Source organism: Xiphias gladius, chromosome 3 (genome assembly GCF_016859285.1).
Source record: "Xiphias gladius isolate SHS-SW01 ecotype Sanya breed wild chromosome 3, ASM1685928v1, whole genome shotgun sequence".
Classification (NCBI taxonomy): Eukaryota; Metazoa; Chordata; class Actinopteri; order Istiophoriformes; family Xiphiidae; genus Xiphias; species Xiphias gladius.
Genome location: NC_053402.1, coordinates 13528123 through 13554763, shown reverse-complemented (window position 1 = coordinate 13554763; position 26641 = coordinate 13528123). Strand labels below are relative to the sequence as shown.

Sequence of the window (26641 nt, the reverse complement as noted above, 5' to 3'; positions counted from 1 at the left end):
CAGGAAACAACAACAGCCGGTAAATACCAGGGGTGCCAGCGGATTTCTCAGTTGCATCTCATTTCACAGATCGTCTCGATGCTCGGCAGAATTCAGGTTATGTCTGGAATTAAGCCGTCCGTGAAAAAGACAGCAATGTAAGGAGAATATAAAAAATCACAGAGATCTAACCTTCCATCGGCTGTGGTTTAAAAATTCAATACCCAAAGCTGTCGATGTTCTATCTAACAGTTTTGGCCTAACTGAGCAATCTGAATATTTATCAGCTATAGTTTCCTGAGACCTCTACCTGCTCTTGATATTGGCTTTAAAGGTCCTTTTTCAGAGTAACTCCACCTTTTACTCGACTAAATATCATCTCTGGGTCTCTGGGTTAAATGTGCTACGTCTAACAATTTTTGTAATTTTCTGAAACAGACAATCCAATAATCATGTCTACTTTACGCAGTGATTAGCCATTGATCTGAACTTCTCTGTAAAGCTCTTTTTTTTTTTTTCATTCTTCACACAAGTACTTCTGTCAAATGTCATATGGGCAAACCAGCGCGACATCATCGAACTGAATCGCAGCTCATTCCTTCTCTATGACAGCAGGCTTTCTGCCTCACCTTCAAGTATGGCCATGTGAAACAGCTACGAACACTCATACACGCCCTCAGACAGGGTCAGACGACACGTCCTATGAGGTAGTTTGTTTCACGCATGCCCCGGCCTTTACAGAAACAGTTGGATGCAGCCCCCACCCAATTCTGCCGCCGGGAAAGGAGGTGATTTAATGCACACCAAATCCCTAAGACTGGCTTTACACCGAGCTGCTGATACTGTGGAACTAAAAGCTAATGCGTACTCGGTCTTGCTTAGCAGGCCCGTGTTTTGCTCATTTACGCCAAAGCAGGCTCCAGCCATAACCTCTCCTTTAATCTATGTTATATCTGTGACATGGTTTCACTCTAATTGATTGTCTACTACCAAAATAACCTCCATAATTGTGCTTGTGTAAATACAAGCCATGAATGTCATTTCCACACGGCCGACATGGCTCCATTAAGGATCAAAGTCCTCGCTTCCTCTCAGTTATCTCCACATCAGACAGTGGACTGTTGTGTGACAACAGTAAAGGGCAGTCGGGGAGCTCACAAGGTTTCCCTTCATCCACCATATTCTTACTTCGCCACGAGTGCTCACGGGTGGTGTGCGACACTTGCTCATGTGAACTTTGGGTGATTCCATGTGTTTTAGTATTTCATCGTCTAATGAGTAGTCTTCGTGACTTGAGTGCATTTAAAACCCCATGCACGCAAGATAAAAACTGCTGCATGACACTAAATCAGAGCTGTAGAGCAACTGGAAATATGGTTTCTCTTTTTCTCTTTAAGTCACCGTACAGAGCCAGTTTTTTATTTTGAGAATTTTTTTGCTGGAGGATATCGGTTATGCTTTTGGAGGACATGAATTCAAAAGCCAGGAGTTTTTTCTAATGGACTGTAGAATAGGGTGATTTGAGGTCATCCACTGCTTCTCTTCTCTGCCTCTTACGAGACTTACACATGTGACGTGTGTGTGTGTGTGTGTGTGTGTGTGTGTGTGTGTGTGTGCGTGCGTGCGGGTGTGTGCGCGCCTTACTCTGAGCGCTCGTGACAGGCCTCTGGGATTGACTGTACATCACCATGTGATTGACAAAGTCATTGTACATGTGTGTATGCGTGTGCGTGAGCCGTGTGTCACTGGATCTTTTTATAGAGCTTTATTCTGAGTCAGACCCTAGGAGGCCTGTGTTTGGCTGCTGTACGTTGCTTGCATAAATAAACCTGTTTATCGCCAACACTACTCACACACACGCTCAACAAATTTCACTTAGGCTATTTTTTTCTGTTTTCCATCATGTTTTCTGCCTCCTCTGTCTCTGTCTCTCCCCTAGCTCGTATCATTCTCTCTCTTTGTTGATACGATATTTATGGCAATGATTTTTCCTTTTTTCCCGGACCTGTCACTCAAAACACAACAAGAGCTATGAAAAGGATATGCAGCCGTGTGATTTGAGAACAAGTAGGTTAGAGGCTACACAGCCTTAGTGAAGAAGGCACAGCAGATTGTGTTTGTGTGATTGTGGCATCACTCTGCCGTCTGGGCTGATAGTGTGGGTTGAGCAGAGGGACAGAAGACCATGCAGTCAAGACAGTGTGGGAGGTTTGTCTGTATCACATGCCCTGTGTCTCTGTCTGGGTATTCTGCATCTCTGTCTCACACTTTCTTTTTATCTCTCACAGCCTCTTTCCTTATTTTACAAATAATTTTTGCACCTAAAGTGATAATGGGTGAGTAGAAAACAGCCACATTTGGACGAATGCAGATGAAGTTGAAAAAGCATCTTTTCTCCTCTTTGACCTTCTATCTGCGCCACTGCTTTCAGTCTGAGAAACAGAACTTTCAAAAAACACTGTCTAAAGTGGATCATTTAAAAATGTATTACTTTGGAAACAGTTATGATATGGGAAGGTGTGTTCAGACTGAACCCCAAGCAAATTTTCTCCTTGCAATTTTTCACGAAAATTTAAGTGGATTTCAGTCTTTCTCGTTCTTCCTTTTGTCTCTGTACATTCATGAAGTGGAGTCATTTGAGATAAGAACTGCTGAAAAAATTTGAACAATTAAGAAATTCCACAATTTATCTTTACATTTAACTTTTCAATTACATTATCTATAGTTGTTAACATTAATGTCTACATGCTGTTTCAAAACCTTCTCTACGCTGCCGCATATGCAAATGTGTTGGACAATATTAAATCCCTTTAGTTAAATGATTGTTTCTGCCTAAAACAGTCAAATTTTAGTTTATGTATATTTAGTCTAAAAAATATATTAGAATCAACCTTAAAAACCCAGCATGTGCAATTTATGTCTGATAATAGAATGTGAACTCCTCCTCAGGTCATTAAACCCCCGCAATTCCCAGAAATATTACTGAGGGCGTGATCTGTGTGTCCTCACTGGTAGATGCGGCCCCGGCATGCTGACATCCAGTATGACAGTCACATCATCTCAAGGATTTAATTGTCAGGAGAATCTTCACCTGCTGGCATAAACAAACAACACTTTAAGGAGGGTGTGAAGCTGCTCGATCAAATGGCCTGGACCCGTACAGCTGAAAAGTCAGATTTATGTTTTCACTTTTTTCAGACCGTCTGCATTCTCGGGGACATGGTGCTTTTCTGGATGTGATAAACATCATTGAAAATCTCTTTTGCCAGGGTTGACGGTGTTTGAGCCGTCCGCCCTCATCAGAGCGTGTCTCTGTTGCCATGGTGCTCACCCTGTAGATACGTCCCTCCCCTCTAATGGAGGAACGGGAAGCAGGGAAAGAGATCAAATCTGGCATCTGTTGAATGGACGAGCAAGTTAATCACCTTACCGGTCTGGAAACCCTGCACTCCTGAGTGAGGAAAGAGGAAGATGGTGTTAAAATGATGGATTAAGTATGAGTGAGGGAGCCCTGGGTTCAGGTTAAGACTGACTCAGAGACGGATAGCTGTCCTGTCAAGCATGGCAGAACAGTGGCGTCCGGCCCTGTGAAGTGTCTGCATGGTGCTTCAGTGCGAGCAGCAGAGGAAATGAAAGTCATTACTGTCAGTGTAGAGTGAGCTTCATGGCCCAAACGGGATTAGACAGTGCATCCGACATTGTTTCTATACATTGGTAGACTTAAAAGTCAAGCGCAAAATGGGATTAAAACGAGGGGAAAAAAACCAATAAATAACCTTCAACAACCCCCCTCTCTCTTTTTTGCTTCACTTTTATTTCTTCTCTGCCTTCCTCCGCTACCAATTCCCTTCCTATTTCATGTCTCTTTCTTTCTTCATAGTCTTTCCTCGTTCACCTGTCTTGCTCCTTGTTCCACTCTCTCTGACGCATCTCTCTTTCCCTTCTTCCATCTTTCACACACTCGTCCCCGTCATCAAAATGCACAGGTAGGCACTGGCTCCCACTTGCAGTTTACGTTCTCTGCTCTGCAAAAAAAAAAAAAAAAGCCCATCCTTCTGGGGCCAATTGGCGCCTGAAATCCAACTTCATTCCCCTCAAACTGAACCCTTTCGAAAACAAACCCCCCCACCACTCACATTCTTCTTTTTTTTCTCCTCTTCTTCTTTCAAAACAGCCCCATAACAAACTGGCAAATTGTTGCCCTTCCTTAACTTTTAAGGGTATTATGCACCATGTCCAACTTCAAAGCCTGTCTTAACTCCACACTTTAATTGTATCTTCCCCAGCTCTCCGCGTGCCATTTGATTCTGCTGACAACAGCACTTCTCCCTCCGTTCTCCTCCATCCTTCTCCTCCATCCTCCTCTTCCACTCTTTGGTCCTCACTTATCTTGTGTGTTGACCCCTCGCACCCCCACCAACACACACAGCTCCTCTCACCAGCTCCTTGCTCCCTTCAGAGGCCATTGTGCCCCTGTTGTCACCTACTTTGAAGAGGTAGCCTCCATTTCCTCTCTTGGCAGTTGATTGTTGCCCCGGGGTGTGTACATACCAAACAAACTTGAAACAGTAACCCCCTGTCCTACATTGGCTGTCTCCTGCTCTCTTTATCTGCTCTCTCTCTTTCTCTCTCTCTTTCTCTCTCTGTCTGTGTGAGCTGACTTCCTCCTCATGGCCCTGGTTGATAATTGCCGTAAGCTTCCCTCTTGGTTTCATTTTCCATTGTCCTCCCCCAAATTCTTGGCTCTGGCTTGAGATAAAGGGATGAGTACTTCAAAGGGGTCTGCAAAGAGTTTAACCCTAAGCCGAAAGGAACAGCACACAATACTGTAATTGAGAGCAGTTACTGATCACAGAGCTGCAGCACAGAGAGGACAGCACCGGTAGACACACACACACACACACACACACACACACACACACACACACACACACACACACACACACACACACACACACACACACACTCTCTGAGTGTTTATGACTGCAACTGAGGTGGCCAGTTGCAGTTACGACAGGCCAAGGTTGCTCAGGAGACCATATAACCGAGTTGTAAAAACCTCTCTAGTCCTCTTAAGTTTTTAAATGGAAAGTGTTTTTCATCAAATATGACTTTGGATATCATCAAAACCCGAGTTGCTTTGTTTATGTTGCGCACATCCAAAAGAAGAAACAGTCAAAATTAGAGAATTGATTGGCCCCGCAGGTGATTTATTCGGGCCCCTTCCTTCTCTATTTATAGTGCTCTTTGTAGTCAGGCTGAATTTGACCTGTCCCCCTTATAATATAGAGACGGTTACGTCCCGTAACCTCTCCCCCCTGAAGCCCTTTTTCAAGGGTCTTTTTATGGGACCAGGAGCCAAGGACACCCCTGGTCTGAGGCCAGTCACAGACCTGGGGTCAGCTCCAGAGGCACAGCAGGGAGGACCTGACTTACGGGGACCTCCCATGAACCACAGAGGGGGTCGACAAGGCAGGACATGACGGCCCAACTGGCCTCTCGTACTGGCAGGGGGTCCAAACCATTGCCATGGTGATGGCACCCTGGTGTGTTTACTGTCAGAGTTCAGCCTCGGCCCTCCAAAGTTAACAAAGGCTGACATTGTCTGGGTAGCTTTCAGTAGAACATCCAGATGACCTGTGTACCAACAGAAAGGCCCGGTCTGTGAGGATGAGCTTTAAAGAGATAAGAAATTGGGTTTGTGCAGACTTGTTTTAACTCTTGAGCCCTTAGTGTCTCACATCTGGCTCGGTTCCAGATGTCAGATATACTGTACATCAGTGGTTCCCAACCTTTTTTTGTCAGATGTGCCCACACAGCCCTGTGCAGTACGCCTTCACTGACACCGGCATATCTGTTTCAACCATTTATCCATCACCTTTTGCCAACTGCTACAACTTCTCTGATCACACTCAGTCTCAACCACCATGTTCAGGTGTTGCAGCTCACTCACTCAAGTGAAAATTTACTTTTTATTTATATGATCATTTCTATGTTTCAAATTTGGTCAGCGACCTCACAATCTCTCCACACACCCCCACGCAAACGCCAGGGGTACAGCTACTCCTCTCTTCCTGGGACAGTGATAGTGATGTGGACACACCGGGGATGGTTTCGGGATGGATGCGAGTGCACAGAATTTGAAGGCGATAAGGTGGCCTTTGAATGATGAGTAATCCCTTAGTCATCGTGGCCTCTTCAGGAGCAATTTCCTCTCTTACTAACCTTGATGGGAAGCGAGGCATCTGGAGCAAGTTTCACAGCACCTTTAGCGGACAGGCTGATCAAAGTGTTTGCCGTCTTTGTACTGTACTTCTTGAATTCACGTCCACTGAGACAACAAGGACACACAGACACCTACTGTCTCTCTTTCAAGAATATAGCCAGTCATCTTGTACAAAGGGTCCCCTGTGGAGGCTCATTCGAACACTAAAGACAGATCCAAAACACTGTTGACTCTGTTCTATAGACACTTCTGGCATCACTGACTGTAGCCAGTCCGCTACGAATGAAGGAAATGCGGCGTTCGAAATGTCCACCACCATCTGTGTCCAAACAACTCCTCTCAGTCAGCGCGGCGAATGGATGTCTATTGAGTGTCCGAGCTGTCTGTGGGCTTTTTCACTGCTCTTCATGTTATCTCATGCCGCAGTTAAGGGGTATTCACAAAGCGCAGAGCTGTACAGTAAGAGCTGCTAAGGGGAGTGATTCTTCTGTCGCTTAAATGATTTGATAACACCCTTCTCCGAAAATGTATCCTCAGCCAACAGATGTTTTAATCTGGTGTGTATGCATGTGCCCTCGTTGCCACTGGTGGGAGCTGTGGAGCGATACCACCGCTATGATTTTGTTTCCTATTGCAACATGCTACATCTAAATGAGGACTGAGGATGAGTAAAGTGACTATCCATTTTTTTTTTAATTATTTTTTTTTTAAAGCACGTTTTCAAGCCTCCAGCAAGTCTTTGAATCCTGCAGCAGGGACACTGATCTGTGGCTCTGTCCTTTCCAGAGAGTAACTTTAGGGGATTAAAAATCATAGTTTCGTTTTTTTTTCTGCTGGGTTATTATCTTCTTGTCATGTGACCCCAAAAAAAAAAAAGTCATATAAGGATATAAGCGTTGCTATTTGATGCACGCCGGTGCATGCATTGTGCATCCCCGGGACTCCAGTGGGTTAATCTCAAAAACTATGCAGGTCTTGAAAAGAAAAAGATCCCTGCGTCTTTAAAGTTTATGTAGCAACAGAGGGATTGTGGCGATAATGCTATTAGGGCGGCAGATCAGTTACTTCTGACGCTCCAAAGCCTCGGGGAGTTGGCTCAAGATCGCTTGTCTTTGATAAGGTCCTCACGATGCGGCTGCAACTTCGTGAGCCAAGGGGGGGAAAAAAATTGGTGATACGTGGCAGAAAAAAAGCTCGCGGGTCGAGAAGTAAACCGAAAAACCCTTAAAATATGCCTCATCCAGAGGGATTCCGACGTATCTGGTGATCTCCGCCACTTATCCCCCCCCCCCACTTTTTTTTTTTTTCCCCCTCCCCGGAACCGCCGGGCCGTAATTGGTTTTTATGTAGCTGTCGGGACCCGGCAGTCGGTTCCTCACTTTGAAGTGCGCTGCTCCAGCCTCTCGGTTCAGTTGGTGTCGGAGTCGCCTACAGGAGAGACCTACCGTGCGGCATGGCAGCCTGAAACCATAGGGAGGGGAAAGGGAGGAGAGGGAGAAGAGGGAGAAAAGCGAGAAAAGCGGTAGTTTTTTTTTTTTTTTTTTTCCCCCCTCTCGGGTGCATTTCTCTCTCTCCGCGAAACCGACTCGAACCTGAACGGACTGTATGTGGACGCGTTGTGGGGACGAGCACGCTGTGGATTATACGCTTTTTTTTGGTGGATAAATTTAAAAAGAAAAGAAAAAAAAAAGCCCACACACACGCACACAACGGGAGTTTAATTTGAGGAGAGAACTCGTGGATCGATGGTAAGTTACAAGAGTCTGTGCCTCCTCAAACTGGCCCCCATTGGAGTTCCCTTTGATGTGCTGTTGACTCCCCTTTGAAGTTTATGTTCTGGGGAAAACGAACCGCTTTTGTCACGTTTAAAGACCCCCCCCCCAAAAAAAAACGCGTCGAATCGTTTCTGTATCATTCATTTCATTTTCCTCCCCACACTGTTTGATTTCATACTCACAGTAGAAGTTCCTGAGAAGTGCTAGTTTTCTTTTTTTTTTTTGTGGGGGGGTTCCTCCCCCCACAAGATCTGAGACTTTGGTGTACATGGGATTGGACGTTGAATAGGGGCTGTTGTTGTTTTTTTGTTTTTGTTTTTGATTTTCTTCTTAAATGTAACAGCGAACCAACTTTTAAAAACGACTCCAGACTTCGTGACAGTATTAACTTGAGTGCGGTGGTGATTTCCAAGGTGTCACGGAATATAAAATTTAAGTAGTTGCTTCATTTTTATTCGAGAAGTAGCCCAATAGGGAGCGTGTGAGTTGAAGCTGTGTTTTTGTTTTTGCCCCCCCCCTACCCCCTCTGACAAGTTGAACAGAGTGTGGCCGAGTGTCAGTGAAACGAAGCCCCATCTGCAGCGTCTCACATCAGCCGCCGGTACATTGCAACGTCGAGGCTTACCGGCGGAGCAGCGATCGTCTGTCGCGAGCTGCTCGTCATCTCTGCGATAACGGCACCGCGGACAGCTGGATGTCTGAAACGTTCAAGCGTGCGAAAGCCCCACGAGTAGTCCACCAAACGCGCGCGCACACACACACACACACACTTAGCAGCAGCAGCAGGCAGTTAACTCCATTGACTGTACCACATCAGTGTCCTACAGGTACCTACGGGCAGGCTCAAATTGATGTGTAGTCGCTCGTGATGAGATGTGGAGACTGCCCGGACAATTGGGGGAGGGGGGGGGGGGGTAGGTAAGGATGGAAGAAAGACATGTGTTTGCATTCTGCAGCAGGCAAGCCAGGCTACAACCCTGACATCAGCCGCGATGGATCCGGAAGCGCCAGTAAAGCCGCGTCCGCGCGTAGCGCTCTGGCATTCAGAAGGATGAATGACTTATTGATGGTGTTCAGTTCACAGCCCCCGCTTGACAGGCATGTAATCGCTATTTTTTTTTTTTTTCTCGTGTCGCCGACGGGGAAAGCGACGCGAAATTCAGCGCGGGCGTCGTTCAGGTGGTTTTCTGCTCGGCAGTGCAATGTGCTGCAAAATGTACTGATAAATGCTTGTTAATTTGCGCCCCGGCCAGCAGCGCCTGGCTAGAAATCACATTCCAGGTTGAGATATGAAGGGTTGCTGTTTATGTAATGCTGCTGCAGCGTTTTTTCTCAGATTTTTTTTTTTTTCTCCCTCCTGTGAACTAGCCTGTCTTTTTTTTTTTTTTTTTTTTTTTTCTTCTTCTTTAAAAGTCAGTGAGGGACCGAGAAGACTCTTACTGCGTCTCTGCCCCTTTGAAGTTGGGGCGGATCTGGTCTTGATTAGATCAATACTTTGTGTTTCAGAGAGAAGACGGGCAGCCGGAGAGAAGCTCCCCCGCTGACACAAGAGAGTGAGGAGATTACAGTAGAGGCTCAGAGGAGGCGAACAACACACGGGCTCTCTCCTGCCGCCCTTCGGAGCCATGAGCCGGGCGCTTATGGACCATATCGCCAGTAGTTTCCGAGAAGATGCCCCTCGACCCCCGGTGCCTGGGGAGGAGGGCGAGGCGCCCTGCTACCCCGACAAACTCGCCATGATGAAAACCTTGGAACCCCCCAAGTCGGTTCTGCTCGGCTCTCCGGCTTCCTCGGCGAGGAGGAACGAGGATGGTCTTGGGGAACCAGAGGGGAGCGCCTCCCCGGACTCGCCGCTCTCCCGGTGGACAAAGTCTTTACACTCTCTCCTCGGGGACCAGGACGGTGCTCTTCTTTTTAGGACATTTCTGGAGCGCGAGAAATGCGTCGACACTTTGGACTTTTGGTTCGCCTGCAATGGCTTCAGGCAAATGAACCTCAAGGATACCAAAACGCAGAGAGTCGCCAAAGCCATTTACAAGCGCTACATTGAAAACAGCAGCATTGTGGCCAAACAGCTCAAGCCCGCGACTAAAACCTTCATACGGGATAATATCAAGAAGCAACACATAGACTCTGCGATGTTCGACCAGGCGCAGACCGAGATCCAGACCGACATGGAGGAGAACGCGTACCAGATGTTTTTGACCTCTGACATTTACCTCGAGTACGTGAGGACGGGGGGAGAAAACCCGAATCACGTCAACTCCAACGGGTTGGGCGACCTGAAAGTCGTCTGTGGATACCTGCCCACGCTCAATGAGGAGGAGGAGTGGAGTTGTGATTTCAAAGCCAAAGCGCTGGTTGGACTGTCAGCGAAGGCGCATAGGGCCCCCGTGTCCATGAGGGCGGTGGAGTTGGTGGAGAGGGGATACAGGTATGTCTGCAACACCTTTCTACTGTATTTAGCTTTAGAACCAATAGATACAATGTGTACATTTTTCTCATGCCTTAAAACGGAAGACACATTTTTTTTTTTTTTGCTTCGTCCACTCCACTCCAGGGTTTCTGTCAAGTTTGTAAAAAAAAAAAAAAAAACTATGCCTGTCTTAGGCTCTCTCTGGCCCCCCCTCCGCCATCTCCAGCAGCAGCCCTCTGCTGGCGCTGGCCTGGATTTCCGGGGCTTTGAAATAGTTCCGCAGAATCAGGGATCGTCTTCCACGGGAAAAGTTCACAGAGCACGGCTGGCTCTGGCCCCAGCCAGCAAATAATAGATGATGACATTGCTATGCTATGCTTCCTCCTGTACCACCGTACTGTCCTCAAGCCCTTGGCAGAGAGAATGATCTATAGCAGATCTATAGATTAGATGGCGCTTTGGAAGAGATGTTCTCTGGCTTCCCATCGCTGCCTGTCCAATTGAAAGAAAGATAATGCATCCCAAACAAATATGGAGTTGTCCGGAAAGGCTTTATAAGCCTATGGAACAGAAGTTATTTAAAAAAAACTAGCCAGTTAAAATTACAATACAGGTGACATTTCAGAGGCTAGGAGTGCAAACATTGGGGCAGCAGCTGATGTTACTGTTGCTAATGCAGCACAAAATCACAAGTCGCACTAAGATGTTAACTTTAATAAAAGTCCTCAGGCCAGGAAACTGAAAACTACCTTCTCTGGACAACAGGGATTGACAGTTTGTATGTGTCGATGGGGATGGTGGTGGGTTGTTCACATCTCAGACTTTCTGTTAGTGTGATGCTTATTGGCCAGACGGGTAAAACAGCCCGCTTTTGACATGGAGCCCTGGTGCCTGTTTCTCTCCCCTCCCATTGTCACCCTACAGATTCCAAACATGTGGAACTCATTTCTCCCCTTTCCGCTTCCCTCTCCTCACCTTCTCTCATCTCAGGTTCTTTAAAAAAAAAAAAAAAAAAAGAAGAAGAAGAAAAAAGAAAACAAACCCTGAATGGCAGCAGCAGCAACAGTAAAAAAAAAAAAAAAAAGAAAAATCCCACCCCCCACCACCACCACCACCCCACACACACGCAGCCCTCTCACTTTCTTCTTCCCTCTTTTCTTGTTTGCGTCAATTCTCCTCTGATTCCCTCCTTTGCTGCTTTCCCCCGCCTTCTCCACTTTTATCTTTTTTCCTTTTGAAAACTCAGGGATGGGGACTACGAGGCATGCTTTTGGAGAGAAAGTGAGGGGAAAGAGAGCGGAAAGGAAGGACAGAGAGAGGGGGGGGTTAGCGGGAAGGAAGGGGGGGTGCACCTCATGAAATAAAAGGAGGGAGGAGAAAGTATAAATGAGGGGGTGAGAGAGAGGCAGGGAGGGAAGAATGCAAGGCCAGCTGTGTTAAATACCTGACTCTTTGCAAGCCCCTCTGAAGGTCAGCCTGGATCTGGGGGCCTACAGCTTTAGTCATGCTGGGTCTCTCCCTCCTCACGAGGACCCCCCTTTTTTCCTCTCCCCTTTTCTTTCCTTCTCTGACACACACTCATGCTTCCGCTCTATACATTTTTTTTTTTTCCTCTTTTGGTCACTCCCTCCTCTTCTCCTCCTGCACCAATGGCAAGAATGCATACGCAGCGGGAGATGTATGCTGAGGAAAGGGTGAGTGTGAATGAGTGAAATGGAAAGAGAGAGATTGTGGGCTATTTAAGGAGGCGTAAATAGGGCATTAGGAGAAAACCAACATTTTCCCAGTGCAAATGAACTTGTATTTAAGGGAAGGAGGTTGCCTAAATCCCCGACTAGCCAGTCATATGCATTCATTACAGGGTGTAGTTGTTATTGGTAGCAGACGAGGTCACAAACACATGCACACTCCCTCGTTCAATCACTTCTGCTCTTAGTGTCATTATCCAACCTGCTTTCATCTTAGATCCTCAACATACGTGAAATACACAAAACTCACTCCCTCCTCCAGGAAATAGAAAACTAAATGTCACCCACCTGTTGGATGCTGTTTCATAGTGCTGTATTAGTATTAATCTGAACTGTACTTGTGTTACCACCCCAGATCATACAAGAGAGGAGACTCACTCAACCCCTGCCATATGGGCTCTTTTGCCCCCGTCAGCAGCACCAATGACAGTGAGGTGTCCAGTGACGCTTTGACCGACGACGCCATGTCCGTGACTGACAGCAGTGTGTAAGTGAATATTAACCAAACATATGAGTGTGTGGGGGTGGGTGTGTGTGTGTGTGTGTGTGTGTGTGTGTGTGTGTGTGTGTGTGTGTGTGTGTGTGTGTGTGTGTGTGTGTGTGTGTGTGTGAGAATGCCAGCAGAGGAGCGTGATTCAGGAATTTGAAATGAGGTGTTGTGGAAACCGAAAGTTTAAGTGACACCTTCCTTCAGCTGGCTGCTGAGACTCTTAGCCAAACTGGAAGAATGCTTTGCTATAGTGGAAATATTGATGAATTGTAGTCCCTTGAAAACACTTAAAGATACCTGCGCAGCCAGGATATGGCATGAGTCAATGCCGAGCCCCATCCTTGTATTCTAAAATAACATTTTACGGTAAACGCAAAAGGACAATGTGAGGTGATACATTGTAAAGTTAAGGAGGCTTTACATTTAGTTCATCTATGGACATGTTGTCGGTAAGATAGTTTCACAAAGTATTCATTGTATCAACTTTTATTCCTTTCTTTGATTAACTGATTAATAATTTAGTCCATAAAGATGTCAGAAAACTGTGAAAAAAGCCAGTCACAAGTTCGGAGAGCCCATGCAGACGTGTCTTGTCTGAGAAACAATCCACAACACAAAGACATTCAGTTTACAATGAAACAGAGAAAAGCAGCATAAATTCACATTTTAATAAGCTGAAATGAGCAGATGTTTAGCCTTTTGGCTTGTTCAGTGATGATTGGTCAGTTATCCAGAGTGTTGACAATTAAGTGCCGGATTGTTTCAGCACAAAAATAGTGCTCAGTGCCACTGTCCACATGTGGTTCGTGCTTATCTGTGTACATGCCCCGGGCCTCGTTCCTCGAAAGGATTACTTGGCATAATCACGTGTCTCTCAAGTGACAGGGTACTATGAAGTCAGTGTGTGGTTCACAGCTCAAGGCCAGGAGTGCTCAGGTCAGCTGGTTTTGGACAGAGAGCAGAAAAATCTTTGTACAAGTTCCTCTTTACCTCATCTCACATGGGCGGCGTCAAGGCAAACATGGATGATGTCAGTGAAACGGCAAGCTAAAGATGACCGAGCTACAGGTACTTAAAAACTGACACACTGATGTTTAGTGCACCCAGTCGTCTGGGCTACACATTATTATGCCAGCTATTAAGAGTTTTTTTTGTTTTTTTACAACAGGGAGCCCTCTGCTCTGGCATATCTCTAGACAGCCCAGCTTCAAAGGGGCCGAGGCCCGTATAGTCCTATTCTGCTGTACTTTGACCCAGTGCGATGACAAAGCCCTGGCCACAGCAACACCCCCACCCTCACCCCCACATCATTTCCTGCCTTCTTTGGCCTTGATCAGGATATCTGCCTCTCTTATAGGACAGTTAAAAGCACCCATAAACATTTGAATCTCATTTGGAGAAAAAGAAAAGAATAGAAAAGGGAAAACGCAACGGGGGAGGAGGCGGTTGGGTGGGAAGAGAAAGAGAGTGGTGGAGGGGGGATTTTTGCTTATATCTTATTTATGGATTTGCTTGGACGCTGGGGAATGCAGCTGCGCAGACTTCAAACATTACCTTATCTTACAAACCAGCCTTTTGATGTGCGGAGATCAGAGGCTGGCTGCGGCAGCGCTTGCCAAATGAAGATTGGGGGGGGGGGTGGGTTGCTTATGCGCATGACTGTGGCATTTCAAAGGAAAAGTGGAAAAGTGCTCCTCAGTTAGGCTAGGTCACCAGGAAACTGCTGTTTAGTATGGGAGAAAAGACACTGTTTTACACTGTCAAGCGCTTCAGTTTGAAGCTTGAGCTTCGCTGTTTGTTGCTTGATTTCATTTGTTACCCAGTCAACCATTCAGTCCCCCAGATAGAGTTAACCAGGTTAGCTGCACCCTTGGGTCCTGTCCTGCAGTAACTCTTTGAATAAGTATAATGAGTAGCTAATGCTAACGGTGTCCTCAGCTCACCATAAAAGTCAGTAGGGGAATGCTAATGCTGGCACTACTTCTGGCTAGTAGAGCAGAGACCAGAGCGTGTGTGTGTGTGTGTGTGTGTGTGTGTGTGTGTGTGTGTGTTGTTAAAAGGAATTGGGCAGCAGGGTGACCAGTGCTGGGCTGAAGTTGGAGCTGAAAATGAGTGTCATTTCTAGGGCAAACAAAACATCCTACCTCCTCACTCAGAACCACGTAAACCAGTATACTCCCACACACATAGAAGGTCCGAAATGCTGGCATTATTTACCTCTGAGTATCTTCTTTGTTCTCAGATTAAGCCTGAAAGATGGAAAAACAAAATGGATAGGAGAATTAATAAATTAGATTTCTGAACTGTGTTTGATCTACCTAGTTGGCTAACAAGCTTCTGCCCGAATGGCTGTTTGGTCTTTTAATGATGTATCTGATTGGGTAATTGACCTTTGTGATCTGTCTCTGCACCCCCAGAGATGGCATCCCTCCGTATAAATTGGGCTCCAAGAAGCAGCTACAGAGAGAGATGCAACGCAACATGAGGATGAACAGCCAAGCCTCTCTGCCTGCTTTCCCTGTAAGTACACAAACACACACACATAACCACACATGTTCTGAAGTCTTTTTGAACCTGGGTCCCACAGTCCTAATTTCCATACCACCCTCTGTTCCGGGTCTCTCTTGGTTCTATGAATAGTACCGCACAAACTGTATTCGGCATTCTCAATTCAACAACACCAGCAAAGATCTAAAGAGTAACGTCAAAGACCCAGCCTCCCACACACACACACACACAAAAACACACGTATAAGTAAGCGCACGTACACACGTACAAACACGAGCCCCCTCGCTACCTTTGGTGTCACCTACACCCCCATTAGGGTTCCTTGAAGTCTGCGGGAAACGGAGAGGTCTCTAAGCTGTTTATCGCCGCAGCGCTCAGAACACACCAGGGTTTTTCTTCCCTACTGATGCTGTAAATATGGAGAATAGAGAGAGATGAGGAAGATCTCTGCCGCTTTATCCCGAGGGCTCTGAAATCAGCCAAGTTCCCCAACAAAAACACAAAGATACTCAGACACATTCACACGCACATAACACGCGCACGCGGCGCTTTGATCCAAGGATGAATGGAGCAAACGCACAGGGAAGTGACAACTTCCAACAGAGCTGGCCCCCTTTTTTTCCACAGCATCCCCCTACATACACACTCACACACACACACACACTCCGCCAGCCCCCCTCCCCCTAAAAGTGAGGGATCTAAGGGAAGAGTTTGAGCGTGTCATGTGAGGTCCCAGTGGGTCAGGGAGGAGTTGGTAGTTTAAGGCTTAAGAGAAGCTAACGTCAGGTTGAGAGAAGGACTGGAAAAGATCCGAAACAGAGGCAGGGGACATCTTGCAAAAGTAGTTGTAACAGAAGTAGCTTGTTAAAATAAACTTGAGGTAAACCCCCCCCCCCCCATTTATTTTTTTTCAACATTATAAGACATACATTATTACAAGAAAGATTGAAAGATTCACAGATTGTTTTTCCTTTCCTCCTTTCCTACTGTCCTTTTTTTTTTTATTTTCTTTTTTTTTTTGTTTTTTGTTTGTTTTTGATTTTTTTTGGCGATGGCTGCCATTCCCATGGTGCACCAGCCCCAGGCTCCATCAGACGGCTCCTCTTTTTCTCACTCTTTTCTCCCCCTCATCCCTACTACAAAGGGATGGGAGAAACAAAAAATCAAGAAAACCCCAGCGCAAAAATGCAGATAATTTAAGATGTGCATGCACACACATACACACACATTCTCATACCGTCACTATACTGTACCTCAAAGGTGCCCAGTGATTGACAAGAGGGGAATAAATTACTTCAACCTTTCTGATGTCCCGTCCATTTTTGCAACTGTATCTCTCCTCCAATCCTTCCCTCTCTTCATTTTTTCTTTCTCTCCCCCACCTGCAGGAACACATCTCTGCATCTCAACTTCTTCCATTTTTTTTTTAATCCCTTATCCTTTCCTCCCTGTAGTTCTCTCCCCCCCCCCTGTCGATATGAGGCTTTTATTCATAGATGTAAAGCCACTGCTTCCCATCTATCTATCCCTCCATCCTTCCCTTCAACACCCTACTCTCCCCCCACTGAGCGTTTGATATTTGACAAGGAAGTCTTTGAAGTGAGCTGACTTTAAAGAGACCTGCTGATGATGACAGAGGGAACCAGCCGAGGCCTAGCTCAGCGTGACCATACACCAGGCCTGCCACCCCTTTTAACAACCCTGTAGCCCTGGGTGCCTATGATAGTCGCCTGATCGGTACCACCAGTGGTTGGGCAGACGCTGTTGGAGAACAGTCCATAATTGTAGATAGATGAGGCAAGAGGAGTATGGATGTCTTTGTAGAAGTTGGGGAGGGCTGGGACTCGGTCATGGAGGGATGACAGGGATGATACAACAGCTAATGTATGTCTTTCTCCCTAAAGCGTACTCGCTGTCCTCCCAAGGAGATGGTCCCAATGGAGCCAGCAGAGTTTGCTGCCCAGCTCATCTCCCGCCTAGAGAGCCTGAAGAGAGAGCAGGACACCATCAGCTCTCTGGAAGAGAGGCTGCAGCAGATTCAGGAGGTGTGTGAGAGATTGGTTCTTACTGGAAAAGGGGAATTGTAAGTTGTTGTTGTTTGTAGTTTTTTCTCAGTTTGATAGCTTTGTATGCATTGTTTGTTTTTATCAGGAGGATGAAAGAGAAGATACAGAGATCATAGCAAGTGGTCCACTGCTCTCCCCCCACCCCCTGACCCTGCTCTCTGGCTCCTCTGACGAGGACCCTCAGGCCATCCTGGATGAACACCTCTCTCGTGTCCTGAAGACCCCCGGCTGCCAGTCCCCCGCTGTTATCAGGCATTCACCTCGCTCCAGCTCCCCAGAGCACAGGCCCTTCACCCGGGCAGGCTTTGGAATCAAGGCCCTGGTAAGGACTGGGCCCTCCACTTCTTCTGTCTCTAGTCCTGACCAAGGGGCGTTCACTCTGGCCTTGGGCCCCAGCAGGACCCTCATAAGCAGGCAGAGCACGAAACACATCCACCACCACTACATCCACCATCATGCCAGTCCCAAGACTAAAGAGCAGATTGAAAGGGAGGCAGCCCTCAGGGTGCATGGCCTGTGCTCCAGCAGCGGCGAGTGCCAGCCCTGCCAGCCTTACCAGCGCAGCCGCAGCCTGGGCAGAGAGACGTGCGGGGCTATTTCAACAGACAACAGTATGGGGTAAGTTCCAAGCACTTTGTGTCCCTCTTATTTCCTGTTCTCTCGTCTTGATCGTGTAAAAATAAACAGTGCTAATTTTCTCCCTCTCTTCCTCCCAGGCGTTCCAGTTCTCTATCCAGGCGTGTGTGTCGTTCAGGGGCTGAAGATGGAGTAGCAGAGAGGTGTATGGACGACTGCGGGCCATTACAGCTGCCCAGCAACACAACGGACCCCACCCAAAATGTGTTGCAGTGGATCCTGGAAAGTAAACAACGGGGCAGGCACAAGTCTCACAGGTGAGCATTGGCTAGTACCTGAAATGCTTAGGTTTTTGCAAGAGCTTTAAGTATTCTTTTAGTCTAAATGTCAATTTATGTCCCTCTACTGCATGTTGTTGATTCATGTTGTCTTATGCCCTTTTGCCCTTGCAGTACCCAGAGCACCAAGAAATCGTATGGAGGCTCCTCCACCCAGACGCACACATGGGGTGGTGGAGGAAGCTGTGGCCACCTACGTAGCCACCAGCCAGCCCAGCCATTCATCCAAGACCCTGCCATGCCTCCCCTGCCCCCTCCCAACACTTTGGCCCAGCTGGAGGAGGCCTGCCGCAGACTGGAGGAGGTCTCCACCAAGACCACCAAGCAAAGGTACATAGAGAGTAATTGTTGAATACTGCTCTTAGCCGTGGTCTGTTGTCCTAATTATGATTTCTAGCCATCCCAAATTTGATGTCTCGCATTGTCACTCAGAGAGAGATCAGTTAGTATTATTGATCACTGCATTAAAGTTTCTGTTATGCCTCTTCCCAGGCATTCGGTGTCCAGTCTCCAGCGAGATAAGAGCCACCTTGTGCCTGTCCAGGGTGGGGGGTCCGTCCCTCCGTCTCTAGCCAATCCGAGCGGCGCTGGCCTCCTCACGACCAGCCCCGGTCTCCACTCAGAAGAGTACGATGCCTCTAGCGTCCTGCCCTCCCTCTCCTCTCCTCCTCTCTGCTCCTCTTCCTCCTCCTCTCAGCCATAGCCTCCACCTTGCAGTGTACTTCTACCCTTTTAACTCTTCCTTCTTGTGACCCGCACTGCTCACTGCACACGTAGGGAGACGGAACAGTAGTCATGTGCAAATCCACATTTAACGCATGTGTACACTCCCACATAGTCACTCAGAAGAGAAGGTGACCCCTTTCTGAAGCTTATTTTAAGATTTGTACACACGGGCCTGGCTCTGCCTCTGTGTTTGCATGAATCTTGTGTATTTGTGCTGTGTGTGCAGAGTGTGTAGTCACTGCACCACCTGACTGAGATATCACTTTCATATATATGTATCATTTTTATTGGCTGTCCTTCAGTGAACTGGCAGTCAGCTGGGCCAAGCAGAGCCTAGCAAAGAGAGAGCTCCTCTGAAGTGGGCCTACAAAGCCTTGGACATAGCTGAAGGGGAATTGTTAATACCGTGCCCCTTCTCCATGCACACACAAGCACACACTTACTGATGGCACTGGGTCACTCACTCACTAGTGTTATTCTTCAGTCAGGCTGCTGTTACTGTGTTTCTAGTCTAGTACCGTCTTCTGTACTCTGTAGCTCCAAGGTGTAGATTGTTGGTTAGAGTCCTTTAGAAGCTTTGCTCTGTTTCTGATTTCTGATTTTTCTTTTGGTAGTTACCTTGTTAAGTACCGGGAGGATGTCCACCCCTTCTCACACACACTTTCTGTCCGCCTTTGTCTACTTTCAGGATGAAGGATTGTAAGAAGGGTGTAGGAAGCCACGGGGCGTGCAGTGGAGAGACGGTGGTGACGTATTTCTTTTGTGGTGAGGAGATCCCCTACCGGAGGACCATGAAGAGCCACAGTCTCACCCTGGGCCACTTCAAGGAGCAGCTCCGTAAGAAGGGCAACTACAGGTGTGTAGAGGGAAGTTGTAAAAGAGGAATTTTCAGTGACGTGATGTGAACTTTTGCCTTAAGTGCTTCTGTGATACTGTGATTGCCGGCTGTAAAATGAGTTGACTGTTGTCCTTTGGTGTACCAACACAAACGGAATTGTACAGGTCACAGTCTGAAACGTTAAGTTCAGAAAGGGCTAGCTTTATAATGTACCTATGTTTGCCAAAATGGGAATCACACGGGCGAAAAGTGGAGGAATTGGTAGACGAGTAATAGTCAGTATCGTCCGTGGCGTGGGAGCAGTATGGCTGACTTTGCAATCTGTGATCATTAGTGTCATCTCATCAGAGCGAGGTGACATTTATAGACATTTTGAGTAATCCAAATTTTCACAGTCTAACAGGGCAGGACTAAAGGAAACCACAAACTGAAGTAGGAGTGTCTAATGTTTGCTAACTGAACTGCGAAAGGCTTCAGGCTGTACTGTCTAGTGGTAAATTTATATCTTTGAATTTCGGTCAATGGCTGTGAGCATAAAGTCCTTGAATATTTTATTTTCTCCTCACTTTGATTGTGCTTAATACATATCTGTGTGTGGAGCGCTGTTATCAGTGTTTGTTTCAATGTGTGTGTGCAGACAGTTTCAGGCCTCTGGTGTGTGTGTGTGTGTGTGTGTGTGTGTGTGTGTGTGTGTGTGTGTGTGTGTGTGTGTGTGTGTGTGTGTGTGTGTGTGCGTGTGCGTGCGTGCGTGTGTGTGTGTGTTGAGGGGATGCATTGAAAAGGAAAGGACAAGAGGGGAGGGAGGGTGGGTGGTGCGGGGGTTAGTGGGAGAGTTTGAACTACAGCGATTTGGGTCCCATCTGGTATTGATTTCCATGCTAAGGCACACTTAATACACATGGCTTTGAAGCCCCGGCCCCTTTCATTTCAACCAACAAAGACTCACACAAATGGCCAGCGTGCAAATTCTTCACTGATGCTATCAGATGCTCTTTTTTTTCTGCTCTACTGTGTATGTGTGTGTGTGTACATGTGTGCACGCATGAATGTGCTTGTGTTCTACACGCACAATGTTTACACATGTTGTAATCATTTTATGGATATTTTTGAAAGGTAGATTGTTAAATGCCAGGTCTGCTTGTTTGCCGTACTACGGGGTCTTGACTGAGGCCGCGCCACTTCAATGAGTGTTTGCAGAGAGAGATTTTACTTTGATTGCGTCTTTCCAGTGATCATTAAAGGCAAAAAGATCAAACACTCATTGTTTAGGCTGCCATGGTCTCCAGGATAAGCATGGGTTGAGTATTGTGTTAATAATTACAGGTATCAAACTATAATTTCTGGGGGGGGAAAGCGAAGTAACCCCTAGAAACGTCTTCCTGTCCAGATACTTGCAGCGTTTTTGGATCAACAAATGTGACAAGCACTTAGCTCCGAGTTCTTCACATCTGTCTGTTTGCCTCCCCCCGCCCCTCTTCTTTTCTCTCTGGCTCGCTGTCTCAGTTCCTGTGTCATACCATCCACATTTTTTGGAAAGAGAGCTGCCCGGCGCTTTAATAGCAGCCAGAGAATGTGTGGAGTTGGGTCATTTCAACATGGCAGTGGTTCAACAAAGAACAGTACTGCTGGGCCCTGCCAGACGATATTGGTGCCAGATGTCAGTGCAAACGGAGAGAGAAGGGGGGAAAAACAGATCTAGCCACATAAAACATGTTCCAGTGGAAATTCAGGCTCTCTCTGTCTCTGTCTGTCTCTCTCAGCAAAAAAGATCATGGCTCTTTGAAAAAAAAATTTTTTTTAAAGACTAGAACGGCTCAACTTTTTGTTTTTCGTCCTCCTCCAAATAGGAAAGGATGATACAATTATCAGGCTTGTCTTGTGCTCTGTCATGTTGTCCTATTTATCTGCTTTGTCTTATTTACTCCTCTTATATGCCATTTAGTTGAAGCCTTCCTGTATTTCAAATGTAGCTGCTTTTTATCGGTGGCCACCCTCGTGCTGACTGGGGCACATGCACTCCCAGGCACCTTTTGCAAGGCTGTTTTTTAAAGACTATAGCTCTCATTTTATAAGTATCGCATGTTTGACTTTGTCAGCCCCCCGTCTCGTTAAATACAAAACGCTCACAAACACACACAAACATTCCAGTCACCCCACATATGGAGCAAATCGAGGCATGTTTTTCCATTACATAGTTATTGAGTGGATTCTTAGGGCCCCCCCCCCAACAAACCCACCCCTGCTGGTTTCGCTTCCTCTAAAATGGGGATGGGGGGGTTGCATCATTAATGGCCCTGTGAAGTCATGGCTGACGAGAAGCCCCTCCTTAGATTTTGTTTTTTCTTCAACACACACACACACACACACACACACACACACACACAGAGAACGTTGTCAGTCAGCTGCCCTTCCTATAGCTCTCAGCTATTAACATGGGTAAGGATGGAGACTGTGTACTGCTTGCTCTGTCTCCTCCTCCTCTATATTGTTTTCTTTGTCCCTGTAATGATGAAATAGAGATGAGGAGCGAGTGAAAGCCCATGCATGTGTGTCTTCAAACGTGTGTGCAAGCGGTTGTGTAGGAGGTAAGGGTAATGACAGGCAGACTTGCAGGCACCCAAAATTTCAGCCTTTGTCAAAGGACCCCTTCATTTGCACGTGGGCCTAATTGGTGCCCGTTAGCCGGGGCAAAAACTCACAACAACATGATGGCGAAAAAGGAAAGGGAGAGGAGTGGAGGGAGGGAGGAAGAGAGAGCGAGGCTCTTATTTTAGACCAAGGCTGTTTAGCAGGAGGCTCCACCCCATCCTGAGAAGTCGGTCTATAGGCTCAGCAGGCTTGGATGATTGTATACTGAGTGGCTTTTTGTGGGTGGCGGAAATGAAGCTTGATGTTAAAAAAGTCGCCTTAAAATAGGGTGAATCATGCCTGTTGTGTATGGAGAAAGACAGGCTTTCGGTATTAACTCTCTCATGTCTCTCTGTTGCAGGTACTACTTCAAGAAAGCCAGTGATGAGTTTGAGTGTGGTGCGGTGTTTGAGGAAGTGTCAGACGACGGCTTCTTGCTCCCCACCTACGAGGGCAAGATCCTGGGCAAGGTGGAGAGGATGGATTGAGCCCATGCTGCCCATGTTGTGGAATAAACTCCTATGAACGCTTCACACCTGTATGGATCTACTCCTTCAAATGCTCACACACACACACACACACACACACACACACACAAAGCGTGTGTCTTTTAAGCTAAAGACTGTAGGACTGGAGATGTTGTTGAAGGAATGTTGCTGAGGTCTGGGCAAATGGACTGGATGAAATATGGAGAGGAAGGAGAACAAGTCAGCGCTATTGCAGGACTATCGTGTGGACAGCCCGCCATGAAGTGAAGAAAATAATGGACTGTGTTGCTGGACTGAAACATCTCCACGTTTCCAGAAGAGAAAACTCTAGAGACTCTAGGTGAATGACCACTTGTCAAAGAAATGGGGCAGTGGGTTTAAATCTTGAGACTGACACCCTACCTGACCCTGCCTGTGCCAGCCTCTGCCCGTGGGCACTAGCTAGCACATCGCTAATATGTACGTATATGCAGATATACATGTACATTGCATTGTATTGTGATGCTCGTATTGCTGTGTAAAGATTTCTATTGCTATTTATTGGAGATATCCCTGCCCCACCCCTTTTTTTTTCTTCCATGGACAAGCTGCTTGGAGTTGGAGAAACTTCTCCAATTTCCACATCCATGTTTTTTGTTTTGTTTTTTTCCCCCGCTTCTGAGCATCAGTTCTCAAGCAAAGGAAATGGTTTTCATTCATTTTCGGCCCCTTATATTGAACTGTAAACTTCAAAAATACCTCTTCAAAAACTCCACTCCTGTTCCTGGGGATCTAGTGGGACAGATTTAGAGCTTACTGCTGAAGCTTTGAGAATGGCTCTCTGTCACTTAAAGTTTGATAATATATTTACTACTACAGTGCTATTTGTGGCTGTGTCCCCCATCTGCTCTGAAGGGCCCTGAGTGTACTATGAAAATGCTATTAATGTTTATTTCCCAACTCTGGGTCCCTGCCCAACTAGCCTTGATCTGTCGCATCTTAGTGCCTTTGTTTCAGTGGCGCAGGCATCGCACAAATAGCCTACGTATTTACTAAGAGGAAACCGCCCTGAACAGGTCCTCGAGTCCCCAAAATGTGTTTACACCAATAGTAATATTTACCAACAAAAAGCTCTATGATGTGCTCCCCAACGTGCTTACTTATGTGTATGTGTGATTGAGATGCTTTTGACTAGGATTACTCTGTGTGTATTAGAAGCCTGCACTATGAGCTGCAGATGATAACGATGGTGGTGATATACACTATGTCCATAGTGTTTTAATTGAGTACAGAAGCTGTGCCTACATGGATTCTTGCCGTGTTTTACCCAGTTTTCAGGGTCCTATTACTCCCTTGGTTTTTCAAGGGGCCTTATGTTGAAAAGATATTTTTATGCCTTTTAGTATCCGTTTCCTCATGTTTATGTTTTATAATATTTTTCATGGCTTCCTTGGCTCCACTTGTAAACTGTAAATTATGCGTTCTATAGAGCTCAGTTGAAAAGATGCCTCGGTACTTTAATTATTGTAATTATGAAGAGATGTAGCCTTTATTAAAATGTTCTATTTTTCAAATTAGCAAATGGCTTCCTGCTTCTTTTGTATGTGTGTCTTTTGATTGGGTGTTCAATGGGTTTTCCTAGCTCTAATTGGAATGTTGTGTTAGTGGTGCTGTGTGTGTGTGTGTGTGTGTGTGTGTGTGTGTGTGTGTGTGTGTGTGTGTGTGTGTGTGTGTGTGTGTGTGTGTGTGTGTGTGTGTGTGTGTGTGTGTGTGTGTGTGTGTGTGACAAACTTCAATACACACACCCCGCTGTGGAGAGTGCAACTCATTGGATCCAGTGAGAAATCTCTGCCAGATTAGCATCCATTATCAGCTCTTAATTTCCAACAGGGAGTAAATTACAACATGCAGCATTAATTTGGCCACCAGAGCCTATGTGTGTTTTAATGTAAGGAGGAGAGAGAGAGAGTATCTGAGTTAGGTTTTAATGAGACATTTGGCAATACGTACCATAAGTACATTTCACTAGGCGATTTACATGGTAAACCGTTTGGCCTCCTGTGGCCCTTTATGAACTGTGTGCGAGTCTAATGTGGTATTTTGGCTCAGACCCAATTAGGGTCCGAGTGAATAGATGATAACAGACTGCTGCTTGAATGAAAGTTACAGGTAAAAACCATCAGGGGGAGTCTGAGGAGTAAAATGTTTTAATCAAATCAAATTCTGTCTTTGAAGGATAGGTTTACAATTTTTCAAGTCTTTCTAAAAACAATAGTCAGGTTCCCATATGAATAGAATAGGAAGAAGGTTTTTCTTGCTGTAATCATTCCTCCTGTTCATTCTGGCAATTAAAAGACCAGACCTTACAGACCAGAGGCAGCAAACTACGAGGACATGGAGTCATTTCTAGATGAGGGGCTTTTGGGAGGTCCATATGAGGTCCATATGATCATTTACAGTCTGGATCGGAACATCAAACGTTTAAAGGATAAGGGCGATGATAGTCTACACTTTTTATTGACAGCAAATTCAATGAGAAGACCAAAATCCACAGTGCGTGAAGCCGTCTCTCAATATTTTCCAGCTTCTTTATCCCATTTGTTGTTCTCAACCCCAAGACTATGTGTTCCCACTGAGGATGTACAGTAAATTAGGTCAGAAATACATAATTTAATTTTTACAGAGGGCTCAGTAATTTCTGAAAACACTTGGGCACCGTAGTTTTTAGCAAATATTACACAAATAGGAGTAAATAGTGCGTTTGCAGGGGATTATTTTTAGCTGCGGATCGACACACCTTCGGTGCTCTAGTAGCAATGGTATGGCTCACTGATGTGTTTTAACAGTTTTCGCACAACAATGGAGGTCTACGACACAGAGGAATAAGCTATATCAGGCATTAGCTACACAGACAATATTTGTGAAAGGGATCAGCTCCTTTCTAGTTTTGGTTTTCTTTCATTGGGTTTGTTGACAGTAGAAAACAACAGAATATCACCGGCACACAAAATTAATTATGTCCAGCTTTTGTCAAGATTCACCTCAGTGCAGTATCAGCTGAGACCCACAGTTGTGTAAGATTTAACGAAAGCTATCTCAGATCATAGTGTGCAACGAGGCGACCTTACATAATTTAATTTAAATATGTAATAGCTTATAGCTTCACAAAAACTCACCCTTATATCTTTACACACATTTTGCACACCACATTCCTTTGCCACCCACTCTCCTTTTAGGTTTCATTGGCTAAAAGTGTTTTTTATGCTGCCTTTCATATTGAAAGGGCATCATGATATTGTTAAAATACCATTTTCAGTCCTTTCATCAGCAAAGGTCAGTGCATACACTTGAAGGCCATCCTTTGGACTCTTTAGAACTAAGAGGCTCTCATTCAGTGGCGCTCCACTGTCAGAAAGCTTTGTGAGCCCATCTTTGTATAGAGGGCTATTTTAGATGGGGGTCATCTTTTTGAAGAGCGGCACTGGGTTTTGGTAGACCTCAGACTGCTATTCAAACACATAGGTGCTTTTTAAAGTAGGTAGGTATGAAGATTTAGGGGCATTTGAAGGTTGTTAGAAAATGCTTCGACAAAGAGGAGTTTACTTGTGTATATGTGTATGACTTCAATCTTCTGATAAGATTACAGAACACAGCCGCCTCCGTATTCACCTTTTGAAGCCAAACTGTTGAAGATCATCAATGACTCTGTTAACACTGAGCAGTAGTAGTATATATTAGGAAGAACATCTTCCCACATCAGTACTGGCCTGGCTCCAGACCTGTGAATCACCACCTAAATCTTTGTTTTGTTTTGTTGTTTTTTCAGCAAAAAAGTGATAAATGAAAGGCAGAGTCAGTCT

The 26641-nt window shown here is 45.9% G+C and overlaps 1 protein-coding gene across 2 annotated transcripts; it reads left to right on the top strand.

Moving 5' to 3' along the window:
• Positions 1-7775: 7775 nt before the first annotated feature.
• axin2 (axin 2 (conductin, axil)) lies at positions 7776-24322 on the top strand. Of its 2 annotated transcripts, XM_040123928.1 has the most exons (11): positions 7776-7953; positions 9487-10414; positions 12500-12631; positions 15052-15154; positions 17047-17187; positions 17294-17826; positions 17925-18101; positions 18237-18452; positions 18615-18749; positions 19537-19704; positions 22676-24322. In XM_040123928.1, exons 2-11 carry the CDS (start codon positions 9606-9608, stop codon positions 22800-22802), a joined length of 2541 nt encoding a protein of 846 aa, XP_039979862.1. In that variant the 5' UTR covers positions 7776-7953; positions 9487-9605; the 3' UTR covers positions 22803-24322. The 2 variants fall into 2 exon arrangements, with proteins under 2 accessions (XP_039979862.1, XP_039979863.1); XM_040123929.1 differs by lacking the exon at positions 18615-18749.
• Positions 24323-26641: the final 2319 nt, after the last annotated feature.

What these genes read in the sequence shown, in the direction of transcription:
- axin2 (XM_040123928.1), top strand. Translation starts at nt 9,606, where the DNA reads ATGAGCCGGGCGCTTATGGACCATATCGCCAGTAGTTTCCGAGAAGAT. An exon ending in CCTCTCTGCCTGCTTTCCCT is followed by an intron (nt 15,155 to 17,046) that starts GTAAGTACACAA and finishes TTCTCCCTAAAG; the next exon opens with CGTACTCGCTGTCCTCCCAA. An exon ending in TCAACAGACAACAGTATGGG is followed by an intron (nt 17,827 to 17,924) that starts GTAAGTTCCAAG and finishes TCTTCCTCCCAG; the next exon opens with GCGTTCCAGTTCTCTATCCA.